A 16,773-nucleotide genomic window follows, 5' to 3' on the forward strand; every position below is an offset into this window, starting at 1 on the left:
AGTTCTTTAAAAAGGTGAGCATGGGAAACCTTAATGATAGGAAAAAATGCACACTTCAAAATAGATTAAAAAGTTTGATATATTCAACAGGTTAACATCCTGAAAATTCCAAGTGATACTTATTGATAAATTCATCCGAGACATGCATTATGAAAAAGTAACTGTGCCATACAACAATAATAAAATGCTACAAATGTGCCCTGCCAGTTTGCATGCATAGTTAGAACATAAAGTGCAAATTAATTAAAGGAACGTCAAAATATTAATGTACTTGCAATGCAGTATACTATTTGATCCAACAAGTCCATGCCTGCTCCTCCTGGTAGAGCAATCCTTTCAGATACATTCCCCTAATCACCATGGCAACTTCATCTCTCATATATTCCAATTTCCCCCTTGACTACTTACCAAGGGGCAAATTACAGTAGACCAATTAATCTACCGCCAAATCTTGGGTTGTGAGTAGAAAACACCACAAAGAGGAAACTCATGCAGTTGCAGCGAGAATGAGCAAGCTCCTCAGACAACACGAGATTGGAATTGAACATGGATCTTTGGAAACTCAGGCAGTAGCACTAACTGCTGCTTCAGCAAGGTTACTTTTGAGTGGCTTAATCGTGATCAGTTTCAAAGTGCCTGGAAGTTGAGTTTTTGCTCGACAATTCAGTTCAATATAAAACATATTTTCATTCATTAGAAAATCCATGGAACAATGCTTCTAACATCACAATTCAAGAATCCAAGCTCAGTATATCTTAAAACCCGACGCTATATTTTGATTGCTACAAAAAAAATGACCAGATACACACAACCAATTTTTTTTAATCACAACATTTTCAAATCTGCAAAGTGCTAAATCTGGGAAACATTATATCTTTTGACTAGTTTCAATATTCCAAGTACTTTCCTGTTTAATGACAATAAAGGCATATCTATCTATCTATCTATCTATCTATATCTATCTATATGCTTTAATATGCCAGTTCATTACCACTTCTGCAGTTGTCAGGTTTCCACTGCAACTGTAGTTTATCATGTTAAGTTTGTACGCTATTGATGTTAGCAATTTTAGACATAAAAATGAAAAATTAGCACTCAGTTGTCCTGTAACCACAACACTAAAGCTTAGAAAAGGAATAACTAGATGGGCCAGCTCAATCTAGAACAAATACGAACAAAGCAAAATTGCTCTATACCACCGCATAGACTGCAATCAATTATTTAAATTTCTTAAAGTATTTTTGTTTGTCCATCGCACAAACCAGACTCTCCTCAATCTTTTTAAAGATGTTTTGGGAACCATTACTTGACTCTTCACCTTTTTTTTTACAAAGATTATCAAAACAGAATTTCAAGCTGTTCAAAAATCCCCTACTATTCCAGGTCCATAGACTGTTAATTACATTTTATTAGCATGCTGAGAACTGATTTATAGCACTGAAGGTAATACTAAGGAAATGCATTACAATTTTTCTAATTAGCAACAAGCCATATCTGAAGCAGATAACTAATGCCTATTGAGAAGGAATGTTAAAACCTAGATTTTTCTGCATGCATGATTTAGTGATTTAGGCACATAAAAGGTAGCTTCCAGAACAGGCTTACCACATCATCCGCCAAAGTTTTTATGTTAAGATTCTGTAGAAGGCAGAGAAGAAAAAAGAAAACACATCACCCATAGCTGTAAAATATAACCAACCAATGCATGAAACTTCTAAAACAGTGGAGTAGTATTATTCAAAAAAAGGCAAGCTGTTAAGAGTCCAGACCTAGCAAATACAAAACCAAAATAATTTTAAATCAACCGTGACATTTTGCATTTCAGAACTTTCTTGTACTGGGAACTCCAAACTTGGATTGAAACTCGGGTAAAATTTTGTAAAGCAACCTGTAACATCGTGTGTTCAAAGGTAATTGTCAATAATATTGCACAGAGCAATATTGAAACATTTTAATATCAGAAAACTCAGTCTGTAATTATTAGAGCCAGGATTTTGTCATGAATGCCATGTGCCTTCCCATGCCGTTTATGATGATTTCACCAGGATAATGCCTTTTTCACGATCGAGTGCCTAAATTAGCCTTTTTTTGCCGTTTTGCTAAAAAATGCTGCTATTTTCCCTCATTGTACCGTGATTACAATGGCGTTTTCTATGTTAACACATTAATATTAATGTTATTATTAACGTGTTAACATAGTATAAATTACAAGAATATTTCTACCACCGGGGCGAAACCAGGGGCGTCACTGTCGGTCGTTTATTAATTTGTGCCGCTACCCGCTGGCTCAGTCTTCTCCAAAATCTATTTATTGCTTCCAATTTTGCAAACTTCCCACAAGCTACCACTTCTCTTGAGTGTGCAATGATGGCGAAACATTAGTGAATAACGTGCAGGTTTTCAACAAAGTAACTGACGATATTTGTAAAGTTCCTGGCAATGTAGGTAAAGACATACAAGGAAAATGTGAGAGTGATTTTAGCTAACAAAGATCTTGAAGAAATACAAAATATAGCTAAAGTTCTCAAAGGTAGTTGTAATGCACAAGATATCGACATGAATATCGAGTCTGTAGCTTGTTTCGGGTATGCACCAGTGACCTCAGCTAGGGTAGAAAGAAGTTTTTCACAACTGAAGCATATTCTGTCTGACAGATGGCATAGTTTAACACCAGGCAATTTGAAAAAAATTCTAGTAATTATGTGCAACCAGGCAACTTTGGTCATTTAAGTTCAAGTCCAAGTGAGTTTATTGTCATGTGTCCCTGATAGGACAATGAAATTGTTGCTTTGCTTCAGCACACAGAACATAGTAGGCATTGTAGTATACCTTTATATTATTATTTTTAACCATATTACGGTGGTGGAAATAAATGCCTTGTTATGCCTTTTTCTTGTCAATAAATGCCTTTTTCGTGAATATATTAATGAAAGTTAGATCACAATTCACATATCTACAATAAGCAGAACAAAGTTATAACTCTTAAGATACATTAATAATAGTCAAATGGCATGGACAAGGTTCACAAATTCAAATTGCAACCCCGATTCTAAAATCTGGATTTACTGTGTTAGTGATGGTGACAACAAAACGCTAGGATCATTAAAATCAATCTGATTCACTGGCCCTTCAGGAAGGATGTATGCCATCCTTCGCTTGTATGGATGATATTAACTCCAGACCAACAGTGTATGACACACTCTTAACTGCCCTTGGAAATGGGCCAGTTGAACAGTATCTATTGCACTAAAGCAGGGGGGGGGACATCAGGGAGCTCTATTCATCTGGCAACAAATTCATATACAGCAATGGGGGCTGACTGCCATTTACAACAACCTGCCACTGCCATACCCACAGACTGATAACATTATAAACCTGCCCTAGTCCATTACACTTACAAAATACATACCATTCTACAGGCAGGACAAAACCATCTAAGAATGCTATACAACACCAAACAGGCAAGACAAACACAGCCTTGGAATTCCCAAAACTGACACCTATAAGGTCCCATAGCATTAAGTTGGACATTGACAATTAAATCACCTCTCCATTACACCCACCTTTCCCCTCAGCCAATGAAATAGTGCTCTTCCTTGTTTATCAACATAGAAAGGAAAGTAGCAAAGGGACAGAAAATACTCAGGATTGGAAGTTTGGGGAGCTTCCAAGTCATACAGCACAGAAACATGCCCTTCGGCCCAACTTTACCATGCCAACCAGGATTCCCCATCTAAACCAATCTTATTTGCCCAAATTTGGTCCATAGCCCTCAAAACCTTTCCAATCCATGTGCCAATCGAGGTGTCTTTTAAATGGCATATGGTACCTGCCTTAACAACCTCCTCTGGCAGCTCATTTCATATACTTACACCTTCGGAGAGAAAGAGTTTCCCCTCAGATTCCCATTAAATCTTTCCCCCCCTCAACTTAAACCTGTGTCATCTGGTTCTTGATTCCCCTACTCTGGGTAATATTCTCTATATCTATTCCTCTCATAATTTTATACACCTCTACAATATCACCCTTCAGCCTCCTGCGCTCTGAAGAATAAAGTCCCAGCCCGCTTAACCTCTCCCTGTAGCTCAGGTCCGAGTCAAGGCAACATCCTTATAAATCTTCCCTGCACCCTTTCCAACTTAATGGCTTTCTTCCTATAGCAAGTGATCAAAACTTAACAAATGTGGCCTCACCAAGGTCTTGTACAAATATAACCATCTGCCAACATATATACTCAATACCCTGACTAATGAAGGACAATGTACCAAAAGCCGTATTTACCTGCTTTTACAGCTAAAGCCACTTTTAGGGAAGTACCCGTATCTCCAAGAACCCTTTACTCCACAACAGTCCCAGGGCTTATGACTTCCTACAACACAACACCTCACACTTACCTGCATTAAACTATTTGCCAATCCTAACTCCACTTGCATAGCTGGTCAAGATCCTGCTGTAATTTATGATATCACCCACTTTAGCGTTGTCTGCCAACTTAATCATCATGCCTTGCATATTCTCATCCAAATCATTAATATAAACCACAAATAGCAAAGAACGCAGCACCAATCACTGAGGCACACTAGTCATAGGACTCCAGTCTGAAAAACAATCTTCCACCACCACCACCCTTTGCATCCTTCTATGCAATAAATGATATACCCAGTCAGCTAGCTCTTCCTGGATCCCATACAATCTAACCCTATCAGAGTATCCTACCATGCAGGACTTTATCAAAATTCTTGCTGGTGTTTATATAGTTTTTCTTTGCCCCGGCCTCCTTAAATAGAGACTCAACATTACCCAATATCCAGTCATTCAGAACCTCACCAGTGTTGAACAATGATTCATCTATCTCAGCCAGATTTTTTTCTCTAGCTGGCCAGCATGCTCTCATTTAATACAAGGCCCTTGTATGCTTTAGGATGCCTAGCACCTCTGAAGGTAATACAGATTGTCCTCAAGACTTCTCCATTAACTGTTCTCATGTAGCCCAGAGAGTTGTGGTCACATCAGGAAAATGTATACTGTTCGTCAAGCAGGCCTTGGTGAAGAGAAGCAAAGAGGCTATTGCAGGAGGCGGCATTGGAGGTGTCTCTGAGCAGGCGCAGTTGCAGGTTAACGAAAAGATGAAGCAGACGCTGTGTGAACAAACACGATAAACTCAGCAGCTGCACAGGGCATTGCACAAGGCCAGGCCAATGTCGACATCATCAATATCCCACACTTACTCAGTACTTCCAGGACACCAGGCCATCAGGTTACAAAAGTGAGAAACTCTACCATTAATAATTTGGACCTATTCATGATCACAGGCCAATCAGCATCAATGATGTCGAAGTTGAAATGGCCGAGAGCTTCAAGTTCCTTGCTGTAAAGATTACAAATGATCCGTCATGGACCAACAATGCTCAAACAACAACCAAGGTGCACTAATACCTCTTCTTCCTCAGGAAACGATGGAAATTCAGCAAGTCTCCACATCCTCTTGCAAACTTCTACAGATGCAGCTTAGAAAACATACTGACAGATTGCATCACAGCTTGATTAGGGAACAGCTCTGCCCAAGACTACAAGAAATTGCAGATTTGTGGATATTATCCAGTCCATCAAACAAACCAGATTCCCCACCATTGACCCCATCTACACTTCATGCTGCCTTGAAAAAGCAGCCAATATAATCAAATACTTCTCCCACCCATGATTCCTTCTTCCCACGCCCATTGGGCAGAACATATGGAAGCTCAAAACTAGACACAGGTAGCTTCATCCCATTACCATGCTTGTAAACAATCCTTCCAAAGGCTCGGGTACTGTCTGATTAACCATTATTCCATTGCAGATATTGGACTTTGTACATAGAACGAGTGCACTACAATACGGAAAACTATATTCTGCACTCTGTATCTTCCCTTTTCTCTACCTACTGTATTTGAGTTTGGCTAGATAATCATGCATAGCTATTATCTGATAGCATTTTATAGTCATAGTGCACAGAAGAAGGCCCTTCTGCTCAACTTGTCCATGCTGATCAAACTGTCCCATCTACGCTAGTGTCACCTTCCCCAGTTAGGCCCATACTTATCTGAACCTTTCCTATTCACGTACCTGTCCAGATGTTTCAAACTGTGTTATAGTACTGGCCTCAACTAATTCCTCTGGCAGCATATTCCTTATACCCACCACCCTCAGTAAAAAATTAGCCCCTCAGGTTCCTATTAAATCTAAGATAGACCCAAAATGCTGGACTAACTCAATAGGACAGGCAGCATCTCTGGAGAGAAGGAATGGGTGGCGTTTCAGATCCAGACCCTTCTGATTAAATCTATTCCTTCTCATGTTCAATCTATGTCCTTTGGATTTTTATTCCCCTATTCAGGGTAAAAAGCTGTGCATTGACCTAATCTATTCCCGTCATGATCCTAGATACCTCTGTTAAATCACCCCTCAGCCCCCTGCGCTCCAAAAAAAAAGTTCAGTCTGTCCAATCTCGCCCCATAGCTCAGGCCCTCATGCCCTGGCAACATCCTCAAATTTTCTCTGCACTCTTTCAAGCTTAAGAACATCCTTCCATAGCGGGGTGACCAAAACTGAGCAAAATACTCCAAATGCATCCACATAAACATATACAACTGTAACACAACACCCCAACTTCTATACACAATAACCTCACTGATGAAGGCCAAGGTGCCGAGAACCTTCTTGACAACCCTATCTCGCTATGACACCACTTTCAGGGAACTATTTTCCTGTACTCCTGTTCTATCCATAGTGGCGGCGCGGCTCTGGCTGCAGCGGCTCTCCGGCAGTCCTGTTTGTTTTGTGTTTTTTGGGTTGTTTATTTTCGTTTTGGTTAGTCTAGTTTTGGTTTTTAGTTTGTGTTTGGGGGGGGGGGTTGAAACGGGGCTTGCTGTCTCTCCCTGCGGGGGAATGCGACTTTTTTGTCGTATTCCCCTTCTCTGCCTCCGTCTGCGCTGAGGCCAAATGGCGGAGCTGGCGACCTCGAGGCTCAGGAGGCAGAGCCCGCCAGGACTCGCACTGAGCTCGCTCCCGTGAGGACGGCCCGGCTCGGGGCTGGAACAGGGCTTTGGTGAGGGGCTGTGACGGCCGGCCCGAGGAAGGAACGGTGCTCCCGTCGGAGTAGCCGAGCCCGGGGAGGTATGGCGTTCCCAGCCTGAGGAAGGAGCGGCACCCGGTCGGGGCGGCCTAGCCTGAGGGAGGAGCGGCGCCCAGTCGGGGCGGCCCAGCCTGAGGGAGGAGCGGTGCCCGGTCGGGGCGGCCTGGACCGAGGGAGGAGCGGCGGCCTGGCGCGAGGGAGGAGCGGCGGCCGGTCGGGGCGGCCTGGACCGAGGGAGGAGCGGCGGCCTGGCGCGAGGGAGGAGCGGCGGCCGGTCGGGGCGGCCTGGACCGAGGGAGGAGCGGCGGCCTGGCGCGAGGCTGAGACGGTGGCAGTACTCACGTGAGGGCGATCCGGCTCGGGGCTGGAACGATGCTCCGGGGGCTGGGACGGCAGTTCTGGTGGCGGTGGCCTGAGACCGGGGGTTCGGCCGCGGGCCAGCGGCTGCGTCAGCAGGTCTGGTGAGCGGCAGCTTCGACTACCCCGGGCCGCGGTGTTTGAGCCGCGAGGACAGGTTTTAACATCGCCCGGGGGGTATCGCCTCAGCGCAGAAGGAGAAGAGGAGGGAAGAGACTGCAGCCCTAAGACTTTTGCCTCCATCACAGTGAGGAGATGTTGGGTGGACTCACTGTGGTGGATGTTAATATGTGTTTATTGTTGTTTTTTATTGTATTGTATTATATGTATGACTGCTTAAATTTCGTTCAGACTTCGGTCTGGATGACAAATAAAAGGCTATTCTATTCTATTCTATTCTATAACACTCTCCACCGCCCTACCATTCACCATGAAAGTCCTGCCCTGATTTGACTTTCGACAATACTATTCTATTCTCTGCCTCATTCATGCAGCGAGAGCCAATGTTATAGACAATAGATGCAGGAGCAGGCCATTCAGCCCTTCGAGCCATTCAACGTGATCATGGCTGATCATCCCCAATCAGTACCCCGTTCCTGCCTTCTGCCCATATCCCCCGAGTCTGATATTTTTAAGAGCCCTATCTAGCTCTCTTGAAAGCATCCAGAGAACCCGCCTCCACCGCCCTGAGGCAGAGAATTCCACAGACTCACCACTCTCTGTGAGAAAAAGTGTTTCCTTGTCTCCGTTCTAATTGGCTTACTCCTTATTCTTAATACTCAACAAACATCGGGAACATGTTTCCTGCCTCTAGCGTGTCCAAATCCTTAACAATCTTATATGTTTCAATGAGATATCCTCTCATCCTTCTAAACTCCAGAGTGTACAAGCCCAGCTGCTCTATTCTCTCAGCATATGACAGCCCCGCTATCCCGGGAATTAACCTTGTAAACGTACGCTGCACTCCCTCAATAGCAAGAATGTCCTTCCTCAAATTAGGGGACCAAAACTGCACACAATACTCCAGGTGTGGTCTCACTTGGGCTCTGTACAACTGCAGAAGGACCTCCTTGCTCCTATATTTGATTCCTCTTGTTATAAAGGCCAACATGCAATTTGCTTTCTTCACTGCTGCCTCCCTTGATGTCAAAGATGAACTCCAACTAGGATTCTGACTTTTCTTCACCTTCACTTTCTTCAGACTCCATCTCTCCAAAGTTGCACCCCTAGGACATGTTCTTTTTCTCCGGCCTTTTCTTTGATCCGAAATGAACAATCTTCAGCAGAGACCTCAGGCTATGTTCCCCTATTCCCCCGTCCTTGCAAGTTTAAAGAATGAGTACTTATTGATTTAGTCAAAGCTATTTTTAAAATGCAAACTGATGTGAACTTTTACAATCTGTGGACTCCAAGCAAGGAAATATTTTGCATTGTTTCCATAAATTACTGCTAATGGCAAGTACATTTGAATAAAATGGCAAGCATTACTAAAAAAGATCTTCTATCACACTCAACAAGACTGGTAGAACAGTTCATCCTAATATTAATTGACAAGATGAACACTGTTCCCAATCCAAAACGGCATCAAACTATTCCCTTGATGGATACTACCGGACCTCTTACTCCAGCACTTTGTTTTTTCCTCACAATTCTATCATCTGCCGATTGTGTCAGCAGGAACAGTGTCTTGCACTACCGTGAAATGTGTAGCAGTGCACATAAATAAATGCGAATGTACTAATTAGTCCACAATCCAACTGTAAAGTTATAACTTGCAGAAAGTGCTGCTCATGACCTACTTTTTCAGTCAGCTATTGAGTTTGCACTGCATTGCACCTTGCTGCTCACCTCATTCTCGTCCACAAATTACACTTTTGAAAGAAAACATTACAGTCTCAGAACTCTAGCCTTACCTCATTTGCAAGGCAAAATCCAAACATTCAATTTTAAAACTCGCAAACTATATTGTTCAGTGCTCCACTATATTGGTCTGTATAGTCTTGACGTGCCACAGTTTGGGAAGATCTCGTGTTTATTGTATGTAATTTGCATAGAGAGCGAGGAAAATTACTCAGGCATTCATTCAAGTATCAAGCTCAAAGCTAACTGATGATACAGTGGTCTACAAGAAGTCCAGATACAACCTTGGTAAGGCCATCAAAAAGGCCAAAAGGGACCTGCTCCAAACTGGAGGATGAGACAGATGTTCGGCAGCTGTGGCAGGGCTTGAATGCAATCACCTCCTACAAGGCGAGATCAGGAGGCAGCTCGAATGTCGGCGAAACATCACTTCCTGACAAGCTCAATGCGTTTTATGCACGCTTTGATAGGGAGAACACTGATGTGCCTTCTCGAGCCCCCATTCGCTGTGATGGTATTTCTGTCACAGTCACAGAGGCCGACGTCAGAAAATCCTTCAGGGGGTGAACCCTCGAAAAGCGCCTGGACCTGATGGTATACCCGGTCGTGTTCTAAAAACCTGTGGGGACCAACTAGCTGGAGTTTTTACGGACAATTTCAAACTCTCACTTCTGAGGTCTGAGGTTCCCACCTGCTTTAAAAGGGCATCAATTATACCGGTGCCCAAGAAGAGCAAGATGACGTGCCAGAATGACTATCGCCCAGAGGCACTAACGTCTTTGGCGTTGAAGTGCTTTGAGAGGTTGATCATGGTGCAGATCAATTCCTATCTCGACAGAAACCTGGACCCTCTGCAGTTCGCTTACCGCCACAACAGATCAATGGTGGATGCAATCTCGCTGGCTCTCCACTCCGCTCTGGACCACTTGGACAACAAAAACTCATATGTCAGGCTGTTGTTCATTGATTACAGCTCGGCATTTAATACATTCATCCCCTCCAAGCTGGTTACCAAACTCGCAGAACTGGGTCTCTGCGCATCCCTCTGCAATTGGATCCTCGACTTCCTCATTCACAGACCAGTCAGTTTGTATTGGTGGAAATGTGTCAGCCTCGATAACAATCAGCACGGGAGCACCTCAAGGTTGCATGCTTAGCCCCCTGCTGTACTCACTCTATACTCATGACTGCGTAGCCGGTCATAGTTCGAACTCCATCATCAAGTTCGCTGACGATGCCACTGTTGTTAGACGTACCACTGATGGGGATGAGTCAGAGTACATAAGTGAGATCAACTGACTGACCAAATGGTGCCAGCACAATAACCTGGCCCTCAACACCAGCAAAACCAAGGAACTGATTGTGGACTTTGGAAGGGGGAGGATGGGGACCCACAGTCCTGTTTATATCAACGGGTCAATGGTGGAAAGGATCAAGAGCTTCAAATTCTTGGGCGTGCATATCTCTGAAGATCTTTCCTGGTCCGAGAACACTGATGCAATCAAAAAGAAAGCACATCAGCGCCTCTACTTCCTGAGAAGATTACGGAGAGTCGGTATGTCAAGGAGGACTCTCTCTAACTTCCACAGGTGCACAGTAGAGAGCATGCCGACTGGTTGCATCGTGGCTTGGTTCGGAAACTTGAGCGCCCTGGAGCTGAAAAGACTACAAAAAGTAGTAAACACTGCCCAGTCCATCATCGGCACTGACCTCCTGTCCATCGATGGGATCTATTACAGTCGCTGCATCAAAAAGGCTGACAGCATCATCAAGACCACACCATCCGGGCCATACACTCATTTCCCCACTACATTCAGGTAGAAGGTACAGGAGCCTGAAGACTGCAACGACCAGGTTCAGGAATAGCTACTTCCCCACAGCCATCAGGCTATTAAACTCGGCTCGGACAAACTCTGAACATTAATAGCCCATAATCTGTTTATTTGCACTTTATCAGTTTATTTATTCATGTGTGTATATATTTATACAATATATGGACACACTGATCTGTTCTGTATTCGTGCCTACTATGTTCTGGTGTGCTAAAGCAAAGCAAGAATTTCATTGTCTTATCAGGGACACATGACAATAAACTCTCTTGAACTCTTGAGTTAATATGTTTAGCCCACTGTTTAGAACCTGAGGCTATTCATAGATTTACTGAAAAGTTCTTCCAGTCTTCCTCTAGAATCATTATTTGACATGACTAATGATATCAGAAAACAAGGTGGAAAATTAAAAGATGAAATGGGATCCAGGATGATCTTTTGGTATATTCCTAAATGTGCAGGTCTGCAAAGAAATAAATCAAAGAAACTTCAGAAAGTGTCAGAAAGTTTGACAATTTTCTCTTATGAATGCTGCCTCGCTCTGAACAATTTTAATAAGGATGGTTATTGGCCTCTGGAATTCTCTTGGAATCCTCCAGTTCCCTTCTGCATTGACAACCCTAATTCACAGATAAATTGTTTTACTACAGAGAGTGCAACATTTGCAATTTTCTAGTTTTCAGGCACCATCCTGGATCTATAAGTATTAGAAGGTTATGAAAAGGGACTCCACAAGTTTCTCCCTTCCCAGAATCACAGTGCACAAATTTGGTTTATCTAAAGTTCAACCAGCCTTTCTAGTATCATGATCCATTTTTTCCAAGGTAGCTTCCAACTCTAGCTGCATCTTCATCTGCGGAAAAGTTCTAATTTAATATTCTAGCGTTGAGATCGGCTGTTATATACAGATTTCTGCTCCGGTTTCTGATCAACCCCACCTTTCCACCAATAATTATTTCCTGTTCATATGACCAATGATTATTTTTGGACTATATAGTTTGCTGCAAGTCTCTTTGCCTCATTTCCTTTTCTACTTCCCCTTTAGATCTCTGCAGAAATCATGACCTTGTTTGTGGGAGCAAACTGAGATTGATAGATTGTCAACACTGAAAGAATCAAAGGATAAAGGCAAATTGCTGTAAAATGGCACTGCGGTACATCAAGATGAATGGTGAAGCAGGCTTGTCGGGCCATATGGCTAATTTCTGTCTATTATTTTTCTAAAATACAACATTACAAACTGCTGCATTAGAAACTGTTCCACTCTGGTACAATAATACAATACAGATGCACCCTGGCTTACGCAAGGGTTACATCCCGCATAATAGCCCTGTCCCACAGTGCAAGTTCATTCCAAGAGCTCTCCTGAGTTTTTTTTAAATCAAACTTGTGGTAAGCACGGAGAATGAACGTAGCAGGTACGTCGGAGCTCAGGAACGTCTCCAAGCGCTAATGGCAGGTAAGCCCGAGAAGACTCGTGAAGATTTTTCAACATGATGAAAAATTTCCACGAGAGCCCCGAGTACCGACGAGTGGCCATTACCGTAAATCTCCGAGTTCGAATCAGGGCAAACTCGGGAGAACTCTTGGAATGAACTCGTACCGTGGGACAGGGGTTTAAGTCATGTTATTCAAGTCAGAAACTGAAGAGCTACTGCCTCTCCTGAGTGCCCAAGGAACCGCTGTGTGGAAGCTCCGGCTGGGAGACCTCATAGGAGCATCCCAAGAACAGCTGACAGGTTTGCAGAAATGGCTGCATGCATAGTAGAACACTACTACCAAGACGTGCAACTCAGAAATAGAACATGGCTTAAAGAATTGCTTACGTATTACCCAAGTCGGTGAGTGCCTGGATTTCAAGATTATGAAAAGGTTGAATAACCTTAAAAATTCTACTTCCACTTACTTCAGGAATAAATGTGTACTTTTGAAACAGCCACAACCTACTGATCACATCTTTTCAGCTTAATAATTTTTCGTTTTTATTGTGACTCCAAGAAAAACCCTTAAACGGACATGTTTGAGACTCAGTGGTGTTTTACTAGCAGATTTCCAGAACCATATGACATTATTGTATTAATACGAACACTTTTAATTCAATTTTTAAAAGCTGTTACAGAGGAGAATTGTAAGCGTTCCAGTGAACCATGTGAGTTTAAAAAGAGGCGAGTCAGATACCGAACCACAAGAATTTCCAAACAATCAGATGCATGTAAAAATTATTTTACTGTATATCAGTAAATTCATTAAATTCTGAAAGTAGTTCAGAGCTCTTAACTGGTCTGCCATGCATTACTTGAAGCAGAAAAAAACCCAACTTGCAAGCCACAGCAAATTGGATTCAGATCCAAATGACCAGTGAAAATTATGCAAAATAACCGTTGACAGCATGACTGCAACATCTAGCATCTGCCACTAGAAGCTAGTAAACTATTACACAGCTAATCAAACAATCTGCAGAAGCACAATCTGAACATAACCTTAAAGACAACTTTGCTACTTTATATTAGAATGACATAACTTTCAGAATCAGATAGACCAGAATATAGGTAGACATAAAATGCTGGAGTAACTCAGCGGGTGATACAGCATCTCTGGAGAGAAGGAACGGGCGACATTTAGACTGCTGCCAGGGAAGGGGGTGGGACAAAGATAGAATGTAGTCAGAGACAGTAAGACTCATGGGCGAATTGGGAAGGGGAAATGGATGGAGAGAGAAAGCAAGGGCTATCTGAAGTTAGAGATCAATGTTCATACCGCTGGGCTGTAAACTACCCAAGTGAAATATGACGTGCTGTTCCTCCAATTTGCGCTGGGTCTCACTCTCCTTGGGACAATGGAGAAGGCCCAGGACAGAAAGGTCAGATTGGGAATGGGAGGGGAGTTGAAGTGCTGAGCCACCAGGAGATCAGGTAGGTTCAGACAGACTGAGTGTAGGTGTTCAGTGAAACGATCGCCAAGCCTGCACTTGGTCTCGCCGGTGTAGAGGAGTTGACACCTGGAACAGCGGATTCAGTAGATGAGGTTGGAGGAAGTGCAAGTGGACCTCTGCCTCACAGGCGATTTTTTTTGGGTGACTACAGACGACTGCCACAAAATTTTCGACATGTTGAAAATTTTTCAGCGACAGTGGTGACAATTTTTGCTGTAGGTTGTCGCCAGGTGTCGTAGGTGAATTGCATTAAAACTAGTCACTGGCAGTTGCCTAAAGAGTAGCCTAAGTGGGACAGGCCCTAAAGAAAGTCAGTCTTGGAACTACGCAGCATACATGGTTCCTTCTGCCTAACTCTACCAGTTCCATCTACACATCACCCTCTATATAAAAAAGATGCCTCTCACATCCTTTAAATCTTTATCCACTAATCTTAAATTCATGCCTGAAGCTTCAGAACCCCCTACGCCAGGGAATGATTGTGGCTATTCACCGCTGTCCAGGTTTTATACACCTGTAAAACCAACTCCAAACCTCGTAACACCCTTCATCCAAACATTTCTACATTAATGATATATTTCCTATAGCTGGGCAACCAAACTATACACAGTACTCCAAATGGGGCCTTATGAAATGTTTTGCACAGCTCCAACATGTCTTAACTGTTTTATTAACATCCTGACTGAGGATGACAAGTATACCAAATACCTTCACCACCCTTTTCTCTGTGTCACCATTTTCATGGAATTATGTACTTGCCTCCCTAGATCTGTGTTCTACAACACTCCCAGGGTCTTGCCATTTTTATACAAATCCTGCCCAGGTTTGTCATACCAAATGCAACACCTCATTTATTAAAATTCATCTGCCACTCCGCAACCCATTGGACCATTGATCAAGTACCGATTCTAACTTGAAGGCAATCTCCTTGCTTCCACACCAATCTTAGTGCCATGTGTAAAATTACTAAACATGCCACCTACATTCACAACCAAATCCTTAATATAAGTAACAGCAGATCCAGAATCAAACCCTGTGGCACACCACTCAATGCAGGCCTCCAACATCAAAAATAACCCTCCACCTATCTTCTACCTTTAAGCCAATGTTATATTCAACTGGCAAGCTCACCCTGGATCCTACGTGATCTAACCTTCCACACGATTCTACTTGTGGTATCTTGTCAAAAACCCTTCTAAAGTCCATGTAAACTACCACACTGCCCTTAGGCTTTGTGGTCGACTCTTCAAAAAAGATACACATATGCCAAAGAAACAAGACAAAAATGTCCCTTCCCTGCACATATTGAAGGCATTGAAGGTAAACACAAAATGCTGGGCTATCAGAGCGGGACAGGCAGCATCACTGGAGAGAAGAATGGGTGACATTTCGGGAAGAGACCTTTCTTCAGACGGCTTTGAAATCTCTATTTGCTTGTTATCTCTTCTACTGGTAGTTCAACGCCATCTTCTTCCAGAAGTTGCTCCAGCAACTGCCAGGCCAAGATCCAAAGATCCAGCTGATATTCAAGGTACACAAAATTGCTGGAGGAACTCAGCGGGTGCAGCAGCATCTATGGAGCGAAGGAAATAGGCGACGTTTCGGGCCGAAACCCTTCTTCAGACTGATGGGGGGTGGGGAAAGAAAGAAGGAAAAAGGGAGGAGGAGGAGCCCGAGGGCGGGCGGATGGGAGGGTGGGAGGAGACAGCTAGAGGGTGAAGGAAGGGGAGGGGACAGCACAGGCTAGCCAAATTGGGGGAATTCAATGTTGATGCCATAAGGGCGCAAGGACCCCAGACGGAATATGAGGTGCTGTTCCTCCAATTTCCGCTGTTGCTCACTCTGGCAATGGAGGAGACCCAGGACAGAGAGGTCGGATTGGGAATGGGAGGGGGAGTTGAAGTGCTGAGCCACCGGGAGGTCAGGTAGGTTAAGGCGGACTGAGCGGAGGTGTTCGGCGAAACGGTCGCCCAACCTACGCTTGGTCTCACCGATGTAAATTAGCTGACATCTAGAGCAGCGGATGCAGTAGATGAGGTTGGAGGAGATACAGGTGAACCTTTGTCGCACCTGGAACGACTGCTTGGGACCTTGAATGGAGTCGAGGGGGGAGGTGAAGGGACAGGTGTTGCATTTCTTGCGGTTGCAACGGAAAGTGCCCAGGGAGGGGGTGGTGCGGGAGGGAAGGGAAGAATTGACGAGGGAGTTGCGGAGGGAGCGGTCTTTGCGGAAGGCAGACATGGGGGGAGATGGGAAGATGTGGCGAGTGGTGGGGTCACGTTGGAGGTGGCGGAAATGGCGGAGGATTATGTGTTGTATTTGCCGGCTGGTGGGGTGAAAGGTGAGGACCAGAGGGACTCTGCCCTTGTTGCGTGTGCGGGGATGGGGAGAGAGAGCAGTGTTGCGGGGTATGGATGAGACCCTGGTGTGAGCCTCATCTATGGTGGCGGAGGGGAATCCCCGTTCCCTGAAGAACGAGGACATTTCCGATGCCCTGGTATGAAATGTCTCATCCTGGGAACAGATGCGGCGTAGGCGGAGGAATTGGGAGTAGGGGATGGAGTCTTTACAGGGGGCAGGGTGGGAAGACGTGTAGTCCAGATAGCCATGTGAGTCAGTGGGTTTATAATGTATGTCGGTCAGGAGTCTGTCACCTGCGATGGAGATGGTGAGGTCAAGGA

At 44.0% G+C, this 16,773-nt stretch overlaps 1 protein-coding gene across 4 annotated transcripts in view; it reads right to left on the reverse strand.

Moving 5' to 3' along the window:
* diaph2 (diaphanous related formin 2) overlaps nt 1-16,773 on the reverse strand; it is a 624,067-nt gene that overhangs the window by 546,936 nt on the left and 60,358 nt on the right. For 3 of the 4 annotated variants that reach the window (XM_033030390.1, XM_033030392.1, XM_033030389.1), the window contains exon 2: nt 1,606-1,638. The exons of the other annotated variant lie outside the window; for it this stretch is intronic. In XM_033030390.1, coding sequence (XP_032886281.1) covers nt 1,606-1,638 — 33 coding nt within the window. The remainder of the gene's footprint in view (nt 1-1,605; nt 1,639-16,773) is intronic. 4 annotated transcript variants of the gene reach the window in all.

The sequence above is a fragment of the Amblyraja radiata genome, chromosome 12 (assembly GCF_010909765.2).
Source record: "Amblyraja radiata isolate CabotCenter1 chromosome 12, sAmbRad1.1.pri, whole genome shotgun sequence".
In the NCBI taxonomy this organism is placed as follows: Eukaryota; Metazoa; Chordata; class Chondrichthyes; order Rajiformes; family Rajidae; genus Amblyraja; species Amblyraja radiata.